General features: G+C 64.2%; 3 protein-coding genes across 9 annotated transcripts; 1 reads left to right on the top strand and 2 right to left on the bottom strand.

The window, feature by feature from the left end:
• Positions 1-734: 734 nt before the first annotated feature.
• On the bottom strand, positions 735-3553 carry TWNK (twinkle mtDNA helicase). Its single transcript, XM_082765193.1, has 5 exons — positions 2317-3553; positions 1848-2088; positions 1533-1640; positions 1250-1391; positions 735-1129 (listed from the first exon to the last, which is right to left on the bottom strand). The coding sequence occupies exons 1-5, from the start codon at positions 3536-3538 to the stop codon at positions 869-871; spliced, it is 1974 nt and encodes a 657-aa protein (XP_082621319.1). The 5' UTR covers positions 3539-3553; the 3' UTR covers positions 735-868.
• A 110-nt stretch (positions 3554-3663) lies between these two features.
• Positions 3664-5127, top strand: MRPL43 (mitochondrial ribosomal protein L43). The gene is made up of 3 exons (XM_082765194.1): positions 3664-3824; positions 3949-4055; positions 4857-5127. Exons 1-3 carry the CDS (start codon positions 3694-3696, stop codon positions 5072-5074), a joined length of 456 nt encoding a protein of 151 aa, XP_082621320.1. The 5' UTR covers positions 3664-3693; the 3' UTR covers positions 5075-5127.
• A 2-nt stretch (positions 5128-5129) lies between these two features.
• Positions 5130-17004, bottom strand: SEMA4G (semaphorin 4G). 7 transcript variants are annotated; one of them, XR_014317950.1, is made up of 17 exons: positions 16830-17004; positions 10840-11044; positions 10516-10664; positions 10326-10388; positions 10142-10240; positions 9421-9514; positions 9193-9306; positions 8869-9035; positions 8561-8730; positions 8333-8477; positions 8012-8234; positions 7818-7933; positions 7580-7731; positions 7433-7494; positions 5985-7334; positions 5800-5899; positions 5130-5716 (listed from the first exon to the last, which is right to left on the bottom strand). XR_014317950.1 is itself a non-coding variant. In XM_082765191.1 (15 exons), exons 2-15 carry the CDS (start codon positions 10958-10960, stop codon positions 6454-6456), a joined length of 2556 nt encoding a protein of 851 aa, XP_082621317.1. In that variant the 5' UTR covers positions 10961-11044; positions 16810-17004; the 3' UTR covers positions 5130-6453. The 7 variants fall into 7 exon arrangements, 2 of the variants coding, with proteins under 2 accessions (XP_082621317.1, XP_082621318.1); XR_014317952.1 differs by having other exon boundaries at positions 5800-5881; XR_014317948.1 differs by having other exon boundaries at positions 5800-7334.
• Positions 17005-24758: the final 7754 nt, after the last annotated feature.

Here is a 24758-nt window from a genome sequence, read left to right as displayed (position 1 = left end):
TGCCCCCCGCCGGGGGAGGTGGTCCTGGGGTCGCTTGTGGGGTTAGGGGGGTGTTTAGGGGGGATAGGGTCACCCCCCGGGGCTCTATCCCTAATGGGGTGCAGCTGCTTTTGCCCGTTGTGGGGTCGGTTCCTTGAGGTTGGGGGTGCTGTGGGGTGTGGGAGGCGCATGGGGATGGAGTATGTGGGGCAGCGTGGCCCCATAGCACCGTCCTCACATAGCACGGGAACACAGACCCCAGACCCTAAATGCAGGGCACGTGCCCAACCCGCACCCGCGGGGAGAAACGGGGCTCCACGGCCTGGATGTGGGGGATTTGGGATGGGTTACAGCATAGGGACACCCCCCTCCCCGGTCCCAGGTAGCAGAGGACAGGGCACAGGCACAGCACTCAACGTTTCTGCTTTAATAAAACCCCAAGGGTCGGACCCGGAGCCCACCGCGGGCTCCCCGCCGCAGCGGGGCCGGGCCACGTCACAGTATTTTGCCATAAAACGCCCCCAGGTCCCCCGGGGGCTGCTCCCTGAGGGTGTGATGCTGGTGATGCCCCACAAGAACGGGGGGTTTGGGGTGACCCCAAGCAGGGGCCGGACCCCGCAGAGCTGCAGGAGCCCTGCGGCACGCAGCAGGAGGCAAACCTGGACCGTGACCCCCCCGGGCATTTGGCCCCGCTTTCGCAGCAATTTAAGGACCTGCCCCGCGTCCAGAGCCCCCAAATTCCAGGTGCCTTCTCTCCTGCTCCCCTCACACCCCGCAGGACAACGGGGCTGCTTCACACAGGAGGACAGAACACGGGCACATGGCCCTACTACTCCCGGTGCACCCCAAAACCGCGGTGCTCCATGGCCAGGGAAGGGAATCGCCGCGCTCAGGGCTTGCTGGAGCCCCCGGTGCTGGAACCTCTGTCCGGATCCTTCTTGGCCGAAGGCGCCTTCTCCTCCTTCACCTTCTTCAGCTTGGCCTTGCTCTTGCTGGAGGAGAAGGTGAGCGAGGCCTTGCTGAACTCCAGGGGGAAGACGCCCACGTCCCCGTCGAAGCGGTTCTTGGCCACCTGCAGGTACCGCTTCCCGGGGCCCGTCGTCAGCTTGCGGTCCTGCAGGATGAGGACGTTGTCGGCCTCCTGGCTGGCCTGCGGGGAGAAAAAAAAAACATCTCCAGGGGGTGCCGCGTGGGGAAAGGGGCGCCCCCGATACCCGACCCCGTCCCGGTGAGCTGTGGGAACAGCCCCAAAGCGGCCGGGAGGAGGCACCTTGGCGGAGCCGAAGATGGAGGCGGTCTGCAGCTCCTTCTCGTCGTCCTCCTTGCGGGGGTGGATGATCAGCGTGATGTGGCACGTGTTGTCCGTGGCGAACTTGCGGAAGGCACCGATGATGAAATCCTGGGCTGCGAGCCTGCGGGGAGGGACAGCGAGGGCACGTCGGGGGCAGCCCCACGCTCCCAATTGCAGCCACCACCCCAAAACGGGGCTGTCGTGTTGGATAGGACCTCAACGGGACACCCGTTTGGTGTTATAACTCCCAGAGAAGTGTTACCTGTCTGCTGAGAGCTGCTCGTGCCCCATCATGAACTGCAAGTTGTCCACGACCACGTGGGTGATGTCGTACATGTAAACAGCGTGCTTCATGGTGTCGAGAACCGTCCTGCATGGGGGACACCAAAATTATTGGGGACACGGACACCGAGCCAGGCACGGCGAGATGCAGAAGAAAGCCAGAACAGCGCTGGTGACAGCAGGGACGCTGCCACGCAGCCCTGAGAGCCACAGCACGCCCTGCCCCACGTGTCCCCTCACCCCGCCGGCACACAGAGAGCGAGATTTCGGGGAGAACAAAGGGACGGGGCCGTACTTGATGTTCTGCTGGCCGTGGAAGGTCATGAAGTAGAGCGGCAGCTCCTCGAAGCGGTCGGCCCACTCGTCGTACAGCTCCAACTGGTCCTCCAGGCGCCGCGCCGCAAACTGGGTCAGCATGATCTTGGCCAGGCGGATGTTGTTGATCTCGAAGCTGCCCCACAGCGTGCACACCCCCTGCGTGCACAGGTCCAGCGCGTACTCGCTGATGAACGTCGTCTTCCCGCTGCCCGTCGGGCCTGGGGGAAAGGGAGAAATGAGCTGGGGGAGAAGACGCAACCCGTGCTGATTGCTCGGGAAGGTATTTGAAGGAAAAAACACCCGGGTACAGCCAAGAGCAACCCAAGACTGGTGTTTCCACCAGGAACAGGCAGCACCCCACGCCTGGGTGCTCGCGCATCACCCTAGCGCCTCGTGCATCTCCCAGCTGGGATTTGGGGGCTGGCTGCGCCCTGCGCGCCCCTCACCTGTGAAGACGGTGAGCTCGCCTTTGCGGTGCCCCTTGAGGAGCTTGTTGAGCTCGGGGAAGCGCGCCCACTTGACGCCGGCCACCTGCTCGCTGTTGGCCAGCTCCCCGAAAACCTCCTCGCGCAGCTGCCTGAAGGAGACGATGGACTTGTGGCCGGCGGGCAGGGCGGCGCGCAGGATCTTGGTGAGGTTCAGCCCCCGGTTCAACGCCTCCAAGGGCCGGGGCTGGAGGTCCCCGGGGCGCACCAGGGAGCAGCGCTTGACGCTCAGCTTGCGGGCGAAGAGCTTGGCGGCCTCCCAGGAGCGCAGGTCGTCGCCCAGCCACAGCGTGACGCGCTTGAACTGCTCCAGGTAGGGCAGCAGCGCCGGGGGCAAGCAGGTAGCCCCCCGCGGCAGGGCCAGGCTGGGCACCCCGGTGGCTTGGTGCAGGGCCAGGGCGTCGAGCTCGCGCCCCGTCAGCACCACCTCGGTGTCGCGGCGCCCGATTAAAGGCAACCCGAAGAGGTTGTGGTAGGCGTCGAAGCGGGGGAACGTCTCCTCCGCGGCGCCCACCAGCTTCAGCCCCCGCAGGGCGCCGTCGCGGGGGGCGAACCAAGGGAAGACGAGCGCCCTGGCGGCGCGCAGGTAGCGCACCCCGAAACGCTTCAGGGTGGCGTCGGCCAGCTGGGCGATGCCGAACGCCGCCTTGGTGGCCCGGCTCTCCTCTTCGTCCAGCAGCTCCCCGAGCGGCAGCGCCCGCTCCCAGATGCGCCGGGCGGCCTCCCTCGCCCTCCTGCCTTCGTCTTCTTCCTCCTCCTCCTCATCCTCCCGAGGGCTGGGAGGAGGCAGCCCACGGTGGCGCAGCTCCACGGCGGCCTGCAGGTCCTGCCAGGTGCCCTCGGCCAGCGTGGCGGTGCAGAGGAAGCCGCCGGTCGTCTTGTCGATGAAGAGCGTGAAGGGCGGCGCGGCGGGGCCGGGGGCGAAGAGGCTGGGGGCGTGCAGGCAGCTGTGGCCATCGTGGAAGGGCAGCCCCTGCTCACGGAGATACCTGCGGATCTCGGTGACCGACACGGCGGGGACAGAGGCAGCGGGCTCGGGCAGCACGGCCCTCTTGAAGCGGCGCTGCCTCATCCTCCCCACAGCCTTCTCCATGCCCACCATCATCATCATCACCCCCCCGCGGCTCCAAATTGCCGAGAACCCGGCGGCGGCTCTGCAGGGGCGCAGCGGCCCCGCCGCCATCTCCCCCCCCTCGGCTTCCCCCCCTCACGCCGCGCCCCTCGCGTGGAGCCCGGCGGGCGCCGCCATTTCGCGGCCCGCCTCCCTCGTTCCTCCTCCTCCTCCTCCTCCTCCTCTGTTTCTCCTCCTCCTCCTCTTCCGGGGCAGCAGGAGCCGCCATGACGGCCCGGGGGGCTCCCAGCAGGTTTTTGGGGGCCGCCCTGTGCTGCGGGCTGGGGCGCTACGTGAGGCAGCTGCAGCGCCTGCAGCTCCTCTTCAGCCCCGTCGCGCCCGACGCCCGCGGGGCCAGGTAGAGCGGGGATAATCGAGGCGTTTGGGGTTTGTTTGGGGTTTATTTGGGGTTTGCTTGGGGTTGGTGGTGGTGTTTGAGCGCTGAGGGTGTTGTTTTTTTGGGGTTTCGGGCCGTCCCGCAGGCAGTTCGTGGAGGAGCGGGCGGCGGAGTTCGCCCGCGGGCACCCTGAGGTGGTGCTGTACGTGCGGAACGAGGGGGGGGCGGCCCCAGTGCTGCGGGCAGAGTACTGTGAGTGGGGGGACTGGGAGCACTGGGAGGGACTGGGAGGGACTGGGAGGGACTGGGAGGGGAGGGGGGACTGGGAGGGGAGCTGGGAGGAGGAGGAGGTTGGAGGGGGGGGACGGGGAGGGGGGATACTGGGTATGGGGTACTGGGAGGGAACTGGGAGGAGGGGGAGACTGGATGGGGAGTACTGGGAGGGGGGGTACTGGGAGGGAGAGGGGCAACTGGGAGGAGAGGGAGACTGGAGGGGGGATACTGGGAGGGGGGCACTGGGAGGAGAGGGGGGCCTGGGGGGGCACTGGGAGGAGAAGGGTATGGGGAGGGGGGATACTGGGAGGGGAGGGGGACTGGGAAGGGAGGGGGAACTGGTGGGGGTACTGGGAGGAGAGAGGGGACTGGAAGGGCACTGGGAGGGAGGGGGGGGACTGGGAGGAGAGGGGACACTGGAGGGGGGATACTGGGTATGGGGCACTGGGAGGGAGAGGAGGGACTGGGAGGCACTGGAAGGAGAAGGGTGAGGGGAGAGGGGGGACTGGGAGGGGAGGGAACTGGGGGGGTACTGGGAGGAGATGGGGAACTGGGAGGGGACTGGGAGGGGAGGGAACTGGTGGGACACTGGAAGGAGAAGGGTATGGGGAGGGGGGGCACTGGGAGGGGCGGGGGAACTGGGAGGGAGAGGGGGGACTGGGGGGGCACCAGGAGAAGAGGGAAATGGGGGCAGGCACCAGAGGGAGGGGGTACAGAAGGAGGGGACACACAAGGGGGGGGCACTGGGGACCCCCCCGCCTCACCCCCTCTATGCCGCAGTGAACGGGACGGTGCGGGAGGAGCTGATCGCCAACAAGAGCAGCGAGGAGATCGCCCAGCTGGCCACCAAACTGGCCAACCAGTCCGGCCTGGACGTGGTGCGCATCCGCAAGCCCTTCCACACCGACAACCCCAGCATCCAGGGCCAGTGGCACCCCCTCACCAACAAGCCCCCCGCCCTCCTCCTGCGGGGTCCCCGCCTGGCACCCCCCCAATAAAAAAAAAAAACAACACCAAAAACCTCGGCCCCTGTCCCCACAGAGACACCTCCAGACTGACCATCACGTTTATTGCCCCGGGGCCGTGCCAGGGGGGAGCAGGCAGGGAGGGTGATGCCCCCTTAGGGGCGTACGGGGTGGATTTTGCCCCCCCCCCCCAACTCTTCAGAGGGAAGAGGCAGGAGGGGGCTGATCTCTGGGCAACGTTTGGGGGTATGGAAAAGGAATTCCCCAGCCCAGGTTTGTCCTCCAGTGTCACCTCCTCCCTGTCACAGGGACACGGAGAGAGTTGGGGCGGGATTTGGGGATTCAAGGCTGGTGGCTGCCCCTGGTAGTGCCATGAAGTGGCCCTACAGGAGGCAGGCCCTGGTGCAGGGATCCTCCTTGGTGCACAAGGGACTGCCAAGGGGACATCTTTGTGCCACGGGGGACAGGGCAGTGCCCGACACCCCCCAAACATCCATCGTGCCACGGGGGAGGGCTGAAATGTGCCGTCTCCGGGCTGTGCGAGGACACAGGAGCGGTGCTGGTCCCTTCCCACACTGCAGGGCGAGGACAGGGACAACCCTTGGGGACAGGACAACCTCACTGCCAGCGTCCTGCTGCCCGCCACCACGTCCCCTCTGTGCCGCCAGCAGCGCCCTGCGGGGAGGGAGCAGAGTGCCATCAGGGTTAACCCCCCAGCTGTAGGGCCACCTCCCCACGGCACCCATCCCACAACTCACCCGGCGCTACTGATCCCTCCTCGGGGTGGGCACGGGGTAGCTCTCCTCTTCCTCCTCCTCCTCCTCTTCCTCGCTGAGCGTCCTGCCAGGAGAGTGAGCCCTGGGGGGAGCAGGCGTGGCAGCGGGCAGGGGCTGGCGGCCCCACAGCCCCCCCCTGCGCCCCCCAATTCCCGCTCAGCACCCACCTGGCTGCCGGGCACCCGGGGCCAGGGCTGCCCGAGGGGGCGTCCTCACGTCTGGGACGGGGTCTCCGGCCTGGACAGACAGACGGACGGACGGACAGAAAGGCTCCCTCCCCTCCCGGCCCCGTGTCCACCTTCAGCCAGGCGCCAGCTCCTGCCTCCAGCTTGTGACCGCCGTCAGTGGGTTTTTTGTACTTAAATAAAGGTTTCAAATTTAAATAGATTCTTCTCTGGGCTTTTTTTTTTTTTTTTTTTTTTTCCTCTCCTTTTCCGTTTTTTTTTTTTTTTTCTAGTTTTCGGACATCCCAAGTCTTTAAAAGTGAACGAAAAGCCGAAGGAACCGACGAGGCTGGGCCCGGCCCAACGCTGGCGGTCCCGGAGGTAGTTTCCACCTGAGTCTCATAACACTGCTGGCAAGGGGGGGGGGGGTGGGAGAAGGGGGCCGGAGGGGACTTCCCCCCCTCCCCGGCCCCTACACGGAGCTCTCGTCCAGCTTCTCCACCAGCGTCGTGTGTTTCCTCTTCTCCAGGATCTTGCTGAGCTCCTCGGTGAAGGACGCGCTGCAGAGCGGCGAGGCCAGGGGCTCGTCCTGCTGCAGCAGCATGTAGCTGTTGCCGTTCATCTTGCGCAGGACGCTGGGCAGGGCGCCCACCCCGTTGCTCAGCTCCGAGGGCAGCAGCAGCGGCGGCGGCGGCGGTAGCAGCGGCGGCGGCGGCACCACCGCCGGCAGCTCCTTGACCGGCGAGGTGGCGGCCGTGGGCGCCTCGCCGGGGATGATGCGCAGGCAGCCGTCGGGGTAAGCGAGCCGCTCTTCATCCTCCTCCTCCTCCTCCTCCTCCTTGCGGCCCTTGCGGAGGCAGCTGGCCGAGACCGTCTGCAGCTCGGCGTTGGCGGCCCGCGGCTCGCCCAGGACGTACTTGCCCTTGCGCTTCTCCAGGCAGGACACGTAGAGCAGGACGATGGCCAGCACGGCGCACAGCACCACCAGCACCACGATGGTGGAGACGTAAGCCACCTTGGCGTCGCCGGCCAGCCGGGAGGCGGCGTGCGGCTCGGCGGTGGCGGCGGTGGCGGCGGCGCGGGGCAGCTCGGGCAGCACGCTGAGGCTGTAGGCGGCCAGCAGCGTCCGCAGCCCTCGCTCCTCGCCGTAGCAGCGGTACTCGCCGCCGTGCTCCGGCAGCGTGTCGGTCACCAGCAGCCCGTCCACCCCCACGCGCAGCCGCTCCTGCCCCGCGCCCGGCACCTCGCTGCCGTTCAGCAGCCACACGGCCCGCGCCAGGTTGGAGCGCTGGTCGCAGGGCAGCAGCACGTCGTCCCCACGCAGCACCGTCCGGTTCTTCCACGGCAGGGAGCCTACGGGGGCGCACGCCGCGTTGTTACGGTGTCGTGGATCCCCTCCCCGAGCCACCCGGCACCCCGTGAAGCCCCCACCCCTATGTGCGTGGACTCACTGCGCCCGGAGCCGCTCCGGCATCCCGCGTTGCCGCCCTGCACGTCCTGCACCAGCCCCGTGCTGCGGGACAAGTGGGGTCAGCACCCTGCAGCCTGCACAGCCCCGAAATTATCGGGGCGATGGGCACCCCCAGGGCTGTCCCTACCTGTCCCTGTTGGCCGTGTCACGGCAAGCCCGGCCGTCCCAGGCGCAGTAGGGGTCCCGGGCGAGGATGCAGTCGTAGCAGGAGGTGTACCTGGCGCAGGAGGCCAGGGGCACCTGCAGGACCCCGCTGGCTGCCCCCACGTACAGGCTCCTCTGGGGTGAAAAGGGCCAAGCTCGCAGCGTCGCCCCACGCAGGGGGCACCCCTGCAAGCCCCTCAACCCCGTTTCCACCCCCTCACCTGCTTGCGGGAGACCACCAGGGTCTCCACGGGCTGCGGCTCCCCGAACAGCTGCACCTCCTCGATGATGTGCACGCCGGAGTCCAGCACCACGGCCTTGTGCAGCCAGCCGTCCCCTGCGGAGCCGGGCGCTCAGGGGACACCAACCCCATCCCCGGCACTCCTCGGGGACCCATCCCACGTCCCGCACTCACCCGTCCCCATAAAGAGCACGTCGTAGGGGCGCCCGTCGAGGGCCCGCACGCGGTCCACGGCCAGGCGGCTGTAGGCCACGCTCCTCTTGACCAGCAGCGGCTCGCCGCCCGCCGGCTGCACCTCCTCGAACATCAGCGGGTGCAGCTTGACGAAGTCCAGCACGCTGTTGGGCAGGTCCTGCGACGAGTTGAAGCCCTTCCTGCGGGAGCCGTCCGTGATGCACTGCCCGGGGAACATAGGGGGACACAGAGAACCATCAGCGGGTGGCTCACCCGCTTGCACCACCCCAAAAAAAACCCAAAAACTCCTCCAGCACTCACAGAGCCGGGCCGGGGCTCGGGCACGGCGCCGTCGTAGCGGGACCACTTGCGAGAGGAGTCCTGGTACTCCATGTAGGGGCCCTCGAAGGCGCGCTGCACCTCGGAGATGTTGTAGCGGCACACGGCCGACGCCTCCATCGCCCTCCTGGGCGCACAGCTCAAGTCAACCCGGGCTTTCCTTTTTTTTTTTTTTTTTTCCCATCCTCGTGCCCACCCGGCCCCGCTCACCACTGCGCCGAGAGGGTGAAGGCGGCGTAGAAGACGGTGCTGGCCCAGCCGCCCCCGTCCAGGCTGCAGACGCTGCGCAGCACCTCGTAGTAGGGGATGTAGCACACCAGGCGGGCCTTCATGAAGGACGTCCACTTGCGCTGCAGGATCTTCTTCCCCCCCACGTCGCTCTGAAGGGCACGCGGGGGATGTTGCAGGCTGTTATTCTGCCCTGCCCGTGCCTCAGTTTCCCCCCCCCCGGGGGGGGGTTAAACTCGGAGGCCCTGCAGCTGGAGGAGCGGCGCCCCGCTCCCCAGGGCCACCCTCACCTTGCAGACGCGGGCCACCCGGGCCACGCGGGCCACCTGGCTCTTGTCGAAGAAGGAGGTGGTCTCCTCGCCCGCCCGCTCCGTGAAGAAGTAGTAGATTTTGTCATCGTCCCCCACGGGGCTGTCCTTGCTCTCCCGGACCAGCACAGAGGCCACAAAGTCAGCGTCTGGGGGGCGCAGGGTGGGAAGGTGGCACCCGGGGGCTCTCCAGGGTCCCTCCCTGCCTCGGTTTCCCCTTGCAGCAAAGCGCTCGGGGCAAGCACCAGTGCCACCAGTCCGAGGGGACAGGGACAGGGACAGGGACAGGGACGGGGACAGCCCTACCGTTCAGCCAGTGCAGCGGGGACTCCTCCATCTTCAGCGGCCGCTGGTGCAGGTTCCTGCGGATGTCGGGAAGGCTCCGAAATTCGTAGCGCGTGGCCGTGTACAAGCCACCATCTGCGTTGGGGCAGGCACCCGTCAGCACGGCCACCACCTCACAGCAGGGACAACCCCAAAAGTCCCCCCACGTCCACGTGGAGGAGTGTCCCGTGTGGCTACGGGGCCGCTTACCCACGATGAGGCCGGTGTAGCCGCGGGAGGGGTCGTAGGGGCACTTCTCCTTGCCTTCCTCCAAGCGGGCGGGCAGCGTGAACCTGTCGGCGTCCTGCGGGACCGGGGGCAGCGTCAGCGGGACGAGCCTCCCCCCCCAAAAAAAACCCCACACGAGCGCCTGTGGGGTTTCTGCACCCCAGCAAGCCTCAGCCTGGCCAAGTGGCCGCTGCCCAGCCGGGCTGGGTCCCCCCGGGGCCGCGGCGACGTCGCTGTGTCACCGCAGGAGTTATTTTCTTTGGGGTTTTGCAGTTCAAAGCGCTTCCAATAATGACGGGGCCAAGCGGCGTGGCGGCTCCGTCAGCGGCTGGGGACAAACCAGACGGGCAGCAGGGCCGTGGGAACAGCCTCGCAGTGCCACGGGCAGCTGGGGACGCGGGGACGTGCACCGTGGCCCCTCCGTCCCCCCCAGGCTGCGGGAGGGACACCCCCAGGGATGCACAGCACGGCTCTGAGACCCCAAACACCAGCACATCCCACTCTTTTGTCCCCCCCCGTGTCCCCACATGTCCCCAGCACCACCCCGCTGCGGGATCAGAGTCCAGCCCCAGCGCCGGGGTGGGGACTGGCGGCGTCTGCGTGACATTGACCACGCCGCGGCGCTGCCACCCCAAAGCCACGCGCCCGGACACGGGGTCCCCGCGCCCCAAAAAGGGCCGGGAACGGGGTCGGGAGGACTCACGATGGCAGCGCAGAGCGGGTGGAAGGCGTAGGTGCCGCAGGTGTAGAGGTGCGTGCTGTTGAGCCTCTGCAGGAACCGCACGTGGTTGAAGCACTCGGTCTGCGGAGAGGAGGAGGAGGACCCCGGTCACCAGCCGGTGACACCGCCACCGTGTCCCCCCCTCGCCGCCCGGTGCTGGCCCTACCTTGTTGTTTCTGCCCTTCTGCAGGCAGTCCAGCTGCTTCTCCGGGGACGCTTCCCAATGGATCTGCACGGGGAAAAGCAGACACCACCTCACAACCCCCCCTGTGGCACGGGGGAGGCTCCAAAAAGCCTCTCTCCCCGTTTGGAGGCCGCTCGGGGACGAGGGGACGGGGCCACGGGGCCGTGCTCACCGTGCGGTGCGAGCCGTCGGCCACGTTGCTGGCGTTGAGGGCGAAGATGGCCCCGCGGGCCCCCACGTAGAGGATGCCCCGCTCGTCCTCCAGCAGCAGCGTGGTGTAGTTCAGGCTGTGCCCGCTGAACCGCCGCACCCCGGAGAGCTCTGCGAGAGAAAATGGGGGCGCTGGGGGCGGGGGGCACACGGCCACCACCCCGGATTTTGGGATCCGGCTTCACGGGGGAAAGTCTCGAAGCGGTTTCTCGCCGCAAAGCACTCGAAAGCGGGCTGAGCTTCCTTCCCGTTTTCCCTCCCGGCACCCAAACTGCGCCCCCCTTACCCTCAAAAGTGACCGTCGTCCTGGGGGTGGCATCCAGGTCGGTGGCGGAGCGCCGGGACGGGTAGCCCATGACCGCGGCCACCAGGAGGGCAGCCAGGACCCTCAGCGTGCCCCCGAGCATCTTCCCCGGCCCCCGGCGAGGCTGGCCCCCGGGCTGGGGGGGCCCGGCAGAGCCACTGCTGGGGACGGGCTCCCCGGGACCCTCCTGAAACACAGAGAGGGGGTCGGGGGTGCTGCCAGCCATGGGGATTTGGGGACTTTCAGCCCCAGAGGTGTGCACAGGGGGTGAAGGCGCAGTGAGGGGGAGTGGCGGAGGATGCCACGGTCCCGTGGTCGGGGAGGCAAGCGCGTCACGAGACCGCACGTCTCTCCGCAGCAGGTGCAGGAGCAGAAGTGCCCCAAAAGCCCCCAGCAGCACCTGGCCGGCAGCCACCACGTGGGGACCGTCCCCGAGCTGTCCCCAGGCAGCTGGTGCGCCCCAAACGCCAAAGGGCTCTGCCCCTTCCCCAGATCCACGAGCCCCGGGGTCCCCACAGGAGAGAGGAGCTGGCAGGAAGGAAAGCAAACCCCAAAAACACGGAAATTTGGCCTGAAACTGCTCAGGACAAAGGGCCGGGGAAGGATGCTCCAGGCACGTGCAGCGCAGGGCAGGGGAGAAGTGATCCGGAGCCATTTGGCTCCTCCACCAGGTCTTTCCAAACGAGGAGGTTGTTTTCCCCCCCAGTGTTTTTCCACTACATTTCAGCTTCCCTTTCATCAAAAGCTGCCTTGAAGCTCAGCATCTGCCTCCGCTCCCGGCCAGGAAGCAAAAAGCAAAAAAAAAAAAAAAAAAACCCGGCCAAAAAGGCTGCCGCTCCCCCCAAACCCCACCTCAGCCGGCCCCGGGCAGGAGGTGTGAAACCAGAGCGGGGAGATAGCGAGGCGGGCGGCACGTCCCTGGGGAAACAAAACTGCAAGCGGGCTGGAGTGGGGCCGGGCAGGAGGATGGGGAGACGTGGGGAGGGAGCGCGGGGCTGGGGATCCCCTAAAACAGCCATCAAGGTGCAGCACCTCCGTCCTCCTGGCTGGGAAGCGAGCCCGGAGAAAGGGGCACCCCGTTTCCTAAAAGGGACCCCTGGCACCCCGCAGCTGCCTGGGGGCCTCGGGGGTGCCGAGGAGGACAGAGCCCGTGGGGTGTCTCCGACGGGGAGACCTCCCCGCAAAGCAGCCGGCACTAATCTGTTTGCTTAGGGTTTCCTTCTACACACACCAAAAATACCTGGCCCTCTAGCAAAGCTGTTCAAACACGCTCGGCTGCAGACGGTTTCCCTAAAGCAAATACCTCGCCGGCCGGGCTTCAGACAGAGGGGAGGGCAAAACAAAACAAGGCAGGAACCAGAAGGGCCCGGGAGGAGCACGGTCCCGGTCCCAAATCCTTCTGGGGGTGGCCCCGACCCCTCGGTGTCACCCCAGAGCTGGCTGGGGGGCTTCAGCCCTACACCGCGACCAAAAGCAGCACGGCCATACAGACCAGACCGCGTCTCCTGCCCCCAAACGAGCCCTGACCTTTGCTGGGTGCCCCCTCCCCGGCGTCCTGCCCCCGCTCACGCAGCGCCCGTGGACTTTACCCCGCGCCAGCGCCGCCAGGGCTCGAGGCAGGGCCGGGGCGCACGCGGCTGTTCCAGCCCAGCGGCTGCGCCCATGTGCAAAGGCTCCTTCGGCCCCGCTCCGCTCTTAACTTTGTCCCGAAGGAAACGAATCGCTGCGCTCCGAGGGCTGGTTAATGTTTTACTCCCAGGGAAGGGCTGTTTCCAGATGTTCTTTTTTTTTTATTTGTTTTAGTGTGCGAGGTTTTTTTTTTTTTTTAACACCTGAGGATGGGGGAAGGAGGAGGAGAGAGCTGAGAGCATCCCTGGTGCTTCTTGGATCACCGCGCCAGGCTCCTCCAGCCCCGCTGCTCCCCAAAAAGCAAATCCCAAGCTCAGGCTCCGTGCCAGGGGCAGAGAGCTCAGGGCCACGGGACGCACGCAGCTTTCCCGTCAGAAAAGGGGAAGAGGCAGAAGGAGGAACGCCACGGAGAGATTTCTCCATGGGAGGGAGACAAAAGGGAGAGAGGAGGCGGCGGCGGCTCTGCCAAAACCTGGGATTTGAGGGGAAAACCACCCGGCACCCTTCGGATGCTCCGGTGCTGGATGTCGGGCATCAGCTGCGCTCCCCGTGCCTGGCATGGGGACAACGCGGGCAGGGGGACCCCAAAAACGCCCCCAGCTGCCGGGCGGTGCTGGAGGAAGAGCAGGGTGTCACCGGCAGCCAGCCCCGGTCAGGTCGGACTGGGTTTACTGGGTCACAACTGGAGCGTGGCTGGGGCAGCCTCCGCTCTGCGCAGCACACCCAGACGAGCCGGCCCGGTCCTCGGCTCCTTAAAATGCCCACATCGAGCAGCAACACGGGCACGTGGGGAGCTTTGGGGTCTGCCCGAGGAGCAGCACGAGGCAGGGAGCTCCCCCAACATCCCAAATCCGCGCTCTGCGGGGCAGCAAACGCCTCAGAGCCCTGCAGCTGTGGGAATGGGGACGGGCGAGGGGAGCCCGGCAGAAGCGAGGAGCCGCGAGCGCGTCCCCGGTTGGAGAGAGGCTGCGAAATCCTGCGAGATCCCGCGGCGCCCGGCGAGGGCAGCTGGGATGAGGGTTGCCAGGCAACTTTAATTCGGCTTTTTCCCAACTTGCAGGCTGGAAAGCAGCCGCGGGGTCCAGCACCAGCTCCTCCCGGCACCGTCCCCAAACGCCAGCCCCAGCGGCTGCGTCCCGGGGCCGGAGGGGAGCCGCAGGACAGAAATTTCCCAACCGGCTGGGGTTTTGTCAACAGCAGCAAGCAAAATGCCAACTTGCCAAAAGTCCTGCGGGAAAACGGGCTCTGTGATGCGTTTGGGTGCCGGTGGCTCGCGAGCTGGTGCTCCTTCCCCCAAATTAGGGATTCGGGCGCTGCAGAGGGGAAGGAGAGCGAACTCGGCGAGCCCCCAGCCAGCACGTCACCCCACATCCCCACGGCATCTGCACGGAGACACCGCAGGAGCCGAGGGGACAGAGAAGTGAAACAAAACCTGAAGGGAGCCGAGACACCGCCGGGACGCCGCGGCCGGGCGCTGACTTCCCCCTGCTGCCAGCCCTGCCCTGTACGGGACGGGGATGCGGGGTGTGGAGCCTCGGCACGGGGCCCGGGGGATGCTGCAGGGATGCTCTGCAGGGAACGAGGGGGAAAAGCAGCCGCAGGAGCCCCAATCCCACCTCCGGCACCCTCAGCATCGCCCCGCACCACCCCGGGGAAGCGCTGGGAGGAAGAGGCGGACGCAGCGCGGGGAACGTCGCCACCAAAAATCAACAGTTTTTTTTCTGTGCCTTTTTTTTTTTTTTTTTTTTTTTTTTTTTTCCTCGCTGTGGCAGGCCGGGACGGCACGGATGGACGGACAGACAGACGGACGGACGGACAGCCCTACACGCCACAGCAGAGGTTCCCAGCGAGGGGGCGTGCGGCGCCTCGCTCACACGCCGCAGCTCGTCGCAAGGGGCTGGCTGGCTGCGAGCTGCAGCTCAGCCTTACAAGGCTCTGCGGCCGAGGCGCGTTGCTGCCACGGCACAACGAGCGGGATCGTTTCAGAGTTCGACTCCCAGGAACAATTAAAAAAAAAAAAATAAAATGAAAGAAAACAACCCAAAGCCCCAGCCTTAAATTTAAAGGGACGCTGCAGAGCCCGCTGCTGCCGGCGTAGCCTCGCTCGGGTTTTTGGGTGAATTCGGGGCCGTTTTCATCCCCGTGGACGCTTTGTTTCGTCTGGCTGGGCTCGTACAATGCGGGGCAGTGAATTTGCGCGGGGGTTTGCTCAGAGCTGCTTTGCCTTCCACTTTCTTCTCAGGTTTCAGAGCCGCGTGCTGCCCACGGCGCCGTTCCCACGGAGGTGCCCGGCACGGCGAGGGGGCTCCCGGCCCGCGGGCTTTTGGGGCACATCAGAGGCTGCGGGGGCAGCTGGAGCCCGACCAAGCCGGCCTCGCCCCAGTTCAAGGCTTCTGACCGCAAGCCCGGCCCTCTCCCGTTTTATTTATCCCAAAGATAAACTGTTTTTTTCTTCTCCTCTTCCCGAACGGCCAGCAAAACCAGATGACAGCAGCGTTTTTGTCGGTCCCGGCTTAACCCGACCTCATCTTGTTTGCTTGGGTTGCCCTCCGAGGAAGCTTCGGTTTTGGGGTCAGAGCGGAGCCCACGGCCTTTTTAACCCCGGGTCCAAAGCCCGCACACTCGGAGCCCTGAGCTTTTTCCCTCGGCCTTTCCCAGAGTGGTTTGCGTGCAGCCAGCCCCGGCGGGGATTTGCATGGGCTCGGCAGCAGGAAGAGGGGAGAGACTCCCAGTCCCAGCACGATTTGGGACAGCCTCATCCTCCAAGCATCAGCCTTTAAGACCCCAAAACCCTCCTCCTGCTGCCCCCCAGCTGGTTCAACCCATCCAGGAAACATCCCAAAGCACCAGGACCCCTGGGGACCCCCCAGCAGAGCCCCACAACCTCTCATCCCCCCCCCAGCTCCCCAGCAAGCCCCGTCACGACGCCGTGCCGAGCCCCGGGGGGGGGTTGGAAATCCCCAGCCCCCCGGGTGCCGGCCGTGCACGCTGCCACGGGCAGCCCCGCCGAGCACACCTGGCTGCTCTCGGCCCGAATTCGCTGCCAGCTTTTGCCCAAAAAACCTCCCGGCTCCGGCATTCCTGGCGGGGAAAGCAGGGAAAGGTTCACGTGGATGTTGGTTGGGAAAAAAAAAAAAAAAAAAAGGGGGGGGAAAGAAAAAGCCTGACGCCACAAAGCCCTGGCTTGCAGGAACCGAAAGGGTTGCGTCGGGTTTGTCGGGTTTCATTTTCCTTGTTGCTTTGCTTTTTTTTTTTTTTTTTTTTCCCCTCGGGTTGCAACACAAACCCCAAAGCCAAGATAGAGATCACGGCAGCGGGGGGCAGCTCTCCGCCCCGCAGCCCTCCGGGCACCTCCGGCCCGGCCAAGGCCACGTCCCGGGGGGACCAAAAAGGGGGACGGGGTCCGGGTAGGGGCTGAGCACGGGGAGCACGGCCAGATCCTACCCAGCCGGAGAGGGGAGAAGCAGCAGGAGCCCACGGCGGCAGCACAAGTAGCACAAACCCCGGCAGCGCTGTTATTAATAATTTCCCAGCCTCTGGGGGGAATCTGCGCTCCTCATCCATTTTGGGCAGCCTCTTTGTCTCCCCGGAGGATTTTTCTTGGCACCACCAGAGCCCTCTCACAGCGTGTGTCCCCCCCCCCATTTCCCAAATCGAGCCCCGCGATGTCAAGGCCGTGTGCGTGCCGCCAGACAGAGCCCAGACCCCAATCCCGGCTGCACGGCGGGTCCCTCCTGCCCCCAGCCCTGCACAGCCCCGACCCCACAGCCCCCCACAGCCCCCCGCAGCCCCCCACAAGGTTGCACGGCTCCGCTGGGGCCCCTGATAGCTCCGGGCTCCTCCCAGCACAGCCGTGACCCCAAGCTTGCAGCCGTGGGGGGCTGCACCAAACCCCCCCCAGCTGGAGCCCTGCCTGCTGCAGTCACCTCACCCCTTCTTGCCCCTACCCAGGTCCCCCAGCCCCCAAAACTGCCCCCCAAACTGTCCCCAAAGCCGGGCACCAGCGCCTACACCACCCCCACGCATCCCTCCCCCCTTTCAGCCCTCGCCTCCCCGAACCCCCACCTGCACCACAACCCCCCCCAAATTCTCCCCTCTCCCCATGGCTCTTCTCCAGCTCCCCCCACCCCCCACCCCCTCTATGGGGCGCCCCACATCCCCCCAAACCCTCCCCTCCCTCCTCCAAACAGCTCCCAGCCCCCTCCTCCTCCCTCACCACCCTACCCACGGGCGCAACCCCCAGCCCTCCCGCTGCCGGCCGGGCCCCCACCCCCCCAAAAAATCCTCACCCCTACACGCTCCCCACATGCGGGACAACCCGACCTTGCCCCTTTTTCACTCGCCTGCGGCTCGGCGCGGCTCCTCTCGGCTCCTTTCGGCTCGGGGCGAGCCGCCCGGCGCAGGTCGCTGCGCGCAGCCCCGCCGTGGGCCGTGCCGAGCCGCCCCGCGCCGCCCTCTGCCGGCTGCGCGCAGCCCCGCCGGTACCGGGCCGGGTTTGTGTGGGGTTGGGAGCGACGCCGGGGCTCTGCCCCCCTCTAAAAACCCCAATTGAGAGGCCCCGGGACCGTCCCCGCTTCGTGGCACCCCCCCCTCCTCGAGGTTGCCGTATCTGGGCAGCGCGCCCGGCGTGGCGCGGAGAGGGGCAAAGTCTCCCAAAGCGTGCGCCCAGCGGGGGGACGTGGCCTTAGGGGCGGCGGAGAGGGGGGTTTGGGGATGGGGGTGGCCCCACCGTGGGCTTGGGGTGGGGTTTTGGGGGATTGGGGGTTCGCCGGAGGGGTGCTGAGCCCCTTGGGGTGTCCTGGTGGTGTGGGTGCGTGGCACGGTGCCACCTTGTGCCATGCCACGCTCACCGTGTCCCGTGTCACACCGTGCGTCCCCCTACAGCCTGTGGTCACCCAGCAGGAGCTCTTTTTGGGGCTGGGTAACCCCAAAGAGGCCCCACACGGAGCCTTGGTGTCCTGGGTGGCTCCTGCAGCTCCTCCCGTGGCTGGGCCGTGTTTGCCAAGCCGTACAGCACCTGGTGCCGGCACGCTGCCAGCGGGCACCGCGCGGCCCCTCCTCTCCACGCCAACCCCATAGGAAAGGGGGTAAAGAGGCCGTGTGTCCCCCCCTGTCCCTTACCCCTGCGCCCCACAGCCGGGCTGGGTGCCAGGTGGGAGGTGCTGGAGAGCGATTTTTGGAGGATGGCTGCGGGATGAGGGTCAGCCCGCATGGAAACTGCTCCTCACCACCTGGACGTGGGAAATCTGGGGGGGGCAGAGCCAAAATAAAACCTCCGGGGGCTCCTGCGGGCACGGTGCCTGCCCCCATGGCCCTTTTTTTTCCGGCACAAACTCTCAACCTGCACTCCTGGGGCCCTACGAGCAGAGGGGAGACCCTAATCACCTCCTCGTGTGCTGTTGGCCTCCCTCCCGCCCCGCCTGCACGCTCGGGCAGCTAATTGCCATTTCCTCCCGTCCCTGAGCAAAACCCGAGCGGCTCCACGCCTCGCCTCCCACCCCACAGAAATCCGTGGGCTGCGCTCTCCCCGACCTCCCGTGGGAAGCGAGCAGGGCCCTGCTTTTTAGGGCTCTCAGCAGGGTGGACAGTGGAGGCTTTCCCCAAAAAAAAGGCACCCCAAAAAAAGGCACAGAGGGGACGCTGCCTGCGTGCCTGCTGTCCTGGGAGAGGGCAGGCAGGTCTGGCCCGTCCCGTCTCATCCCATCCCGTCCCGTCCCGTCCCGCAGCAGGGCTCCTTGCCCACCCACGTGGCTACAAGCCCAATTTGGGGTTGCGCTAGCTCCCGGCCTCGCAGCGGGGTAATTAGTGCATGAGCAAGGCGCGAGCTGAGCCCGGCGCGCTGCGTAGTTACAGGCCCGAGCTTGCGAGGCTTTAATTAATTAACGCGACTCATCGGCAGCTGGAAGGAGATCTATTTCCAGAGCCCTCCGCTCGCTCTGCTGCCCCCGTGAGATCCTCCGAAGGAATTTAGGGCCCCGCTGGCGCCCTTTGCCTTCTTCTCACGGCTTCCCGGGGGCCTCGGCGGGGTCCCAGCAGCCGGGAGCCGAAGCCAGCCCGGCCCCGTGGGGCAGCAGAGGAGCCGCCGTGGTGCCCTGCCCAGCCCGGCTGCTCCTTAATTGGGCTTTGCTCTCGTTCCCAAAACCGGGCTGGTTCCCACTGTGCCTCCTCACAGCCCGCTTCACCCCTCTGATGCCCAGCCAGCACCACCGAACCCCAAATTCCACCCACATCCCCACCCCCCAGGTGACCGGTACCTCTAAGACAGCCCCGGCACCCCGATGCCTTGCAGCTGGGCTCTCCCCATCGCACACACGGAGCCCCAAATTCGCCTCCTTTGGCCCAAAACCTCGCCCTCGCCCCGAGCGGGAGCAGAAGACACAACCCCCAGCCCGGGGACTTGGCTGGCTGCCTCCTGAGTTACAAAACCTCCTCACTCGGGGATTTATGAAACCCGCAAAGCCCCGCGCTCCAACCACGCCAGCACGCCCCGTGCCTGCTGCCTCCTGGCCCCTTGATTTTGGGGTTTCCTCTCCCTCTTTGCCCCCATCCCTCTAGCAGCACTCGGGACTTCCCAGCCCGGCTTTTCTGCAGAAAACCGTGGGTAATCCCTGCCAAATGCCCCGCATGGGCCCTGGGGTAAATGCCCCAGGGGGCGCAGGGCACAAGGATCCTCTTCCCTTGGAGCAAACTTTCCCAACCCCTCTTCCTTCTGCGGGCTGGGAGCCAGCGAGGAAAATTACAATTGCTGAGGGATTTGTCTGAGAAAGCTGCGACGTGCCAGGAGGCAGCGGCACGGCCCCTGCTGCCTCAGCGCCAGCTCAGGGCTGGGTTTTTTGTAGGGCCGGGACTTTTCTCTCCCCCGAGCCCGGCTAACCCCATCCGCACTGCGAGGGAAGGGTGGCACAGTAAATAACCCACCAGCAGCCGAAGCCGAGCTCGTCCATCACTCTCACGGTTTCCCTTCGTCTCTGACACTTTGAGAGGGGCGAGGGGGCAGGGGAAGGCGAGGAGCTTCCAAAATTTATCAGCTGGGGTTTAAAAATACAGCCCCGAGCAGCGCCACGCCTGCCTCTGCAGGAGGGATTTGGGAGACCCGCATGGCAAACGGTGTCCCTGGAGGGATGGCCCGGCCAGGCACAGAGAGGATTTTGGATTTTCTCTCAGAAATCCAATGATAAAGCCGAGGGGACGTCAGGAAGAAGCACGGCGACGTCTGAGTCCTTGGCCTTCACGGCCAGACTCTGCCCCAGCGGGGTGCCGGGGAACGAGCGGCTGAAAAACGCTGCCCCATCCCGACAAGCATTTAAAACCAATTTAGGCTGAGTGACAACGATGCTCAAAGCAAGAATTTCTCTGCTGAGACAAAAATGAGCTATTTCGGTCTCGCCTTTGCTTGTAGTTTTCCTTTAAAGTCGGGAGGGCTGGCAAATAAATGCTGAGCAGGCACGGCCCCGAGCTCCCACCCTGCGTTGGGGAGATGCTGAGCGCGCGCCAGGACGCTCCCCAGGGCCACCGCCGCATCCCCGCGCCGTGCAGCAGCGCCGAGGGCGATGGTTTTGCCATGGAAACATCTCCATCCTAACAACACAGCCATCAGCACGCGTCCCAAAAGCAGCTCGGCTTTCATTCCGTGCTGATTTTTGCTTCCAGCCGAGGAGTGCTGCAGCCTCCCCCTCCCCCTGCTTTCGTTTTTTTTTTTAAAGTTGGGGGTTAACCCATCAAAAGCACAGCACGGGCCCGAGGCTCCTCTCACGTCACCTCGTGGGCTCTTTAGACACGGGTGATGTTTCAAATGCCCGGTGTTAAATGTTAGAGGTGGAACATGCACCTCCCCAGCCTGGCTCTGCAGCTCAAAACCAGCGAAATTTCTCTGCAGCCTTCGCTAATTGATTTGTTTCTGACTGCTACCTCCGCCCAGGACTGTCCGACCAAGTTAATATATTCCAAAGCTGGATTATTGTTTTTTTTTTTTTTTCCCCTTACGTAACCAGATTTTGGGAAGTTGCACTGAGACGCCTCCCAAAGAGTTTTTTGTCCCGGGGTGTTTTCAGAGCGGGCAGCACTCAGGGCGCATCTCCTGTTACGTGACGGGGCAAACGGGGCGCGCGGGAGTCAGCCGAATTCCTTTGATTCATGTCCCTGCGTATCCGCACAGCTCATTTACCTTTATAAACAAAACAAAAAGGCAGAGAGGAGAAGAGGAGGGAGCTGTTAAGCAGGACGGTGGCAAAGCCAGCAGGGCGCACGCCGGAGGGCCGGCTTAATGAGCTCCACGTTCCCTCCCCGGCTGGCTGGAGCCAGCGCCGCTGTCCCAGCAGGGCTGACGCTGTCCCCACAGGCACCCCGCAGCCCTGGCTGCTGCCACCAGCCCCAAACGGGACGCTGGGGGGGGGGCTGTGGGGCTCCAGCCCCCGGTGCCAACATCCCCACTGCTGTGCGAGGAGCGTGCGGGGTCCCCCTCCTACCTGGCCATGGCTTCTCTTCAGGGAAGGCACGAAATATGAAGGCACAAAATAGGAAAGCATCGATTTTGCACCGCAAGCCGAAGCTGATTCATGTGCCCCCCCTGCCTGCAATGTCCCCAGCGCCTCCCCTGCAAGGACACTGCCACGCGAGGCGCCTGTCACCGCCGTTTATTCCCGTCCTTTCTGACCCACAGGGTAAGAAGCAGATCGGGGCGCTGCGGGCGCGGAACGAGCGGCTTTGTAGGTCCCATCGGGGCGTAAAAGCCCCATTAGGAACCAGAGCACGACGTGTGAATAATGCTCCCTTTCTTCCAGCACGCACCTCAACGCCCTTTAAATAAAGGTAAATGGTTATTTAGGGACCGGGCACGGATGACACATCTGCTGGGGAGCACGGCCCTACAACGGGGCTGGAGCAGTGAGTGTGCTCACCGCAGCGCCGATAGGATTAGGGATTGCCCAAGGGATCCCGGGCAGAAGAACAGCGGGGAGATGGCTGCAAATCCTACACGTGTGCATTTACGTGCTGCCCGCTAGCCGGGAGCCGCAGAGGAGCCGTCCCTCTCCCGCCACAGAGGGGCAGGAAGGATTTGGAAGGGCCCTTCAGGAGCCAAGCGGCTCGTTTCTGGAAAGCAGCGAGCAGCCCAGCCTTGGCAGCCTTCCTTAAATCCTTTCAGCAAATAACTGCAGCGACTGCCAAAAGTTGCCTGATAACGCAAAGGCAGGGAGGGACAGCGAGCCCTCCTCGCCCAGGCCCGCTGAGCTCCCTTTTGTCTTTGCAAGCACAAAAGCCACGCTCCGGGCTGGAGCAGGGCGAGGTTGCCCCCAAGAGGCAAATCCGACACAGCAAGCACGGAGGGAAAAACCCCGAGTTCTGCCCCAAAGATAGCGCCTTGCCCTTATTCTTCCTGCTCCACTAGCTGCCAACAGCTACTGGATGGGGTGGGAGGGGAGGAGGCGGCTTTTGGTGGGTGGCTGCTTGGCTTTACCACGTCCTGCTGGAGATCCTGAACCATACGATGTTTCTCCAAGTCTTTCTTGCAATGTCATTAAGGACCCAAACAAAAAAAAAAAAAAAAAAAGGACACTGGGTTTTCCTCAGCCACGTGAGAACTGGTCACACAGACCTCCCGAGGGCTGGCGTGTGACAGCTCTGACAGCGACATCTCTCAGGAGCAGGAGAGAGAGAATCGGGAACGTGACACTTTGGGAACTGAGACGGGGTGACACAAAACCCCTCGCTTCACCCCTAACGTAAAAAAAACAAAGGCCCAGCGCATCGGACCAGAGCCCCAGGGCCTTGGGGGTGCAGGAAGAGGACAGGCACGTGGGGATGCCTCCTGGCACCATCCCGCTCCCTCCAGGGATCTGCAGCTTGAAGCTTTCTCAGCCAGAGATGGCTGCTTTTTCTGTAGCCCCTGATGGGTTTTTCTGCCATGAAACACTTTTTGAACATCTTGGCTTTCAGCATCCCGAGGCAGGAAGATCCCCAGCTCCGTCTCCTTCGGTTTGCTTTGAGCCTTCACGCTAATAAAAGCACTACGGAGTCTGAAGCCAAATTACAGAGCGGCGTTGAATAACTCCTCTCTCTGCCCTTTTTTTTAGGCCGTGTGATTGTAGAGCTCCCATCTCACCTCCCAGCAGCACCACTATTACCCACGGCCGAGCTGAGCAGACGCAGAGCACGGCGCCTTGCTTTATCCCCACCCTAGGAGCACACACGTACGCAGGCTCCCACCCGAAGGGCTAAGCCTAGAGGCTGATACACCCCGGCGAGGGCTGGGGCCACTCTCCGAGATCCCACAGCCAGCAGAGACGCGCCCCAGGTACTCACTGCGGGCTCCTCGCAGTCCTCCTGTGGCACGGCCCCGCTGGGCACGGCCCCACATCCCCGAGGAGCTCACCGCCGGCTCCGAACCACGAGGGGCATCTCCAGCACGGCTGCTCCTGCCAGGCTGACACAGCTCCTCGGCGAGCAGCAGCTGCGTAGCGCTGGGAAAAGAAAAATACAGAATGAGGGCAAGGGGAAAAAAAAAATAAAAATGGGCTAATAAGAAGAGAAAGTCAGCCGGAATGAAAAACGCGCTGCGCTGTGCGAACTGCGCCGTGACAGTGCTGGAGCACAGATGCTGGAGAAATAGGTTAGCACACGGGGGAGGGAGGAGGCTCCCCCATAAATGTGGAAGGGAACTGATACGCAGCGCAGCTCCTACGTGGTCTCACCTGCAGCCAGGGGACACAGATTCGGTTTCAGCACGCAGATCAGTGTCTACGAGCCTGACTGGTGCTGTCTGAAGAGCCCGCAGCCGCCCTGCATGATTTCCATCGCCTCTACGAAAGCCTGCAGGGTGAATAAAGCGCAGAACATCCTGCCTAGCCATCCTCCTCTCCCCAGCACCGAGCCTGACAGCTTGCAGCTCGAATTTTGATTCCAACAGCAGCCTGCGGAAGAAATGGACCTCCTGCTACTGCCCGAGCTGCAAGAGCCAGGACTTTCATCTCCAAGCAGGCTTTGAGAAAACAGAGCCAGGGACAGGTAGCCAAGCCCTGGAGCCTTTGAGCCAAGCCCCAATTCCCAGCACTTGCCACCCTGGGGAAGGGCAGTGGCCTTTCAACATCTCCAGGGCTGGTGGCAAAGCCTGAGACACCCCAATATCAGCCAAAGGAACACTTCCAGTTGTTCCATTTCCCTCCCCGTTACCGCCCCACATGGAACTGGGGGAGGCAGAGCTGCTGGAGGAGACAAAGTGTTATTCAGCAAGCTGAGAGAGGGGAGACAGAACTACAAGGCATCCAAAAGCTGCTTAAAAGCCACGTGGAAATGCATCTCCGCAGGCAGCGCTTCCACCCAGCAAGCACAGGGCCTGGCTTTCAGCACCCGGACCAAAATATCAGGGCAGGAAGATGGGAATGTTTTTCCTCTCTCACCACCCGGCGCTACTTTCGATACCCGATAACGCGCTCCCTTTCAACTTCCTTGCTGCCGGGATGAAGAAATGCTGGCTGAAAGCAGCAGGCAGACAAAACTAAAAGCACCTCGGTGAGGACAAGCCCTTCGAGGAATCGACTTTCTCTGGGAGCCTTCCCATCAGCAGCCCACGCCGCTCCCCAGCACTGAAAGGCCTTTTCAACACGAGATAAGGAGGGGCCCCCATCAGTTAAGCTGGCAAAACATCCACAAGGCAAAACACCGAGATATTTCACAGCCTGGGGGGTGAAAAAATCACAACGTGAACGTCATTAGGAACGTCATTAAGAGCACGCAGATAATGTAAACCACCAGGAGCAGGCTAAATCCATCAGCACGACCTCTCCAGGCAGCTCCTCACCCCCAATGTGTTCAACGAGGGCAGTGTACGTCCCTGCCAGCCCCTCAAAGCACAGAGCTTGGCTGTGCTCAGGAAGCTAACACCACAGCATCCATCCCTTATTATTAAAAATAAATAAATCCACATTAAAACGCCACCTCTGTAATCCTACCAGGTAGCAGCCCCTCCAGCTGCTCTGCCAGTAAGAGCAGCGCGCTTGTTCCACAGGCAGCTGCTTTTCCCAAAGCTGTCCTCGGATTTGGGGACTTCAGAGAGTTCCTGCAGCCGCTGCATCAATGAAGCGGCCGCGTGCTACTGACCTTCAGCCAGACCTGCCTGCGAGTCATTAATCACTTGTGAAATCCCCATCCATTACCGAGTTCCACAACACAACGGTGAGAACGTGAAACGTGCTGGCCGGTTTCTCCAACTTAGAAGCAAACTAAGCCACGCAGAGGCTTGTCAGAAGGAAAAAAATAAAAAAGAAAAGCCACAAATG

The sequence above is a fragment of the Aythya marila genome, assembly GCF_965140915.1.
Source record: "Aythya marila genome assembly, chromosome: 7".
Taxonomy (NCBI): domain Eukaryota; kingdom Metazoa; phylum Chordata; class Aves; order Anseriformes; family Anatidae; genus Aythya; species Aythya marila.
The sequence above is the reverse complement of the archived record's forward strand: the minus strand, read 5'-3'. Positions and strand labels throughout refer to the sequence as shown.

Coding starts and splice junctions, on each gene's coding strand:
- MRPL43 (XM_082765194.1), top strand. CDS start 3,694: ATGACGGCCCGGGGGGCTCCCAGCAGGTTTTTGGGGGCCGCCCTGTGC. Junction 3,825..3,948: donor CCCGACGCCCGCGGGGCCAG/GTAGAGCGGGGA, acceptor GCCGTCCCGCAG/GCAGTTCGTGGAGGAGCGGG. Junction 4,056..4,856: donor AGTGCTGCGGGCAGAGTACT/GTGAGTGGGGGG, acceptor TCTATGCCGCAG/TGAACGGGACGGTGCGGGAG.
- TWNK (XM_082765193.1), bottom strand. CDS start 3,538: ATGGCGGCGGGGCCGCTGCGCCCCTGCAGAGCCGCCGCCGGGTTCTCG. Junction 2,089..2,316: donor CGAGCTCACCGTCTTCACAG/GTGAGGGGCGCG, acceptor CCTTTCCCCCAG/GCCCGACGGGCAGCGGGAAG. Junction 1,641..1,847: donor CACGGCCAGCAGAACATCAA/GTACGGCCCCGT, acceptor TCCCCCATGCAG/GACGGTTCTCGACACCATGA.
- SEMA4G (XM_082765191.1), bottom strand. CDS start 10,960: ATGCTCGGGGGCACGCTGAGGGTCCTGGCTGCCCTCCTGGTGGCCGCG. Junction 9,036..9,192: donor CCCGCTGCACTGGCTGAACG/GTAGGGCTGTCC, acceptor TGCGCCCCCCAG/ACGCTGACTTTGTGGCCTCT. Junction 8,478..8,560: donor TTCACCCTCTCGGCGCAGTG/GTGAGCGGGGCC, acceptor CTGTGCGCCCAG/GAGGGCGATGGAGGCGTCGG.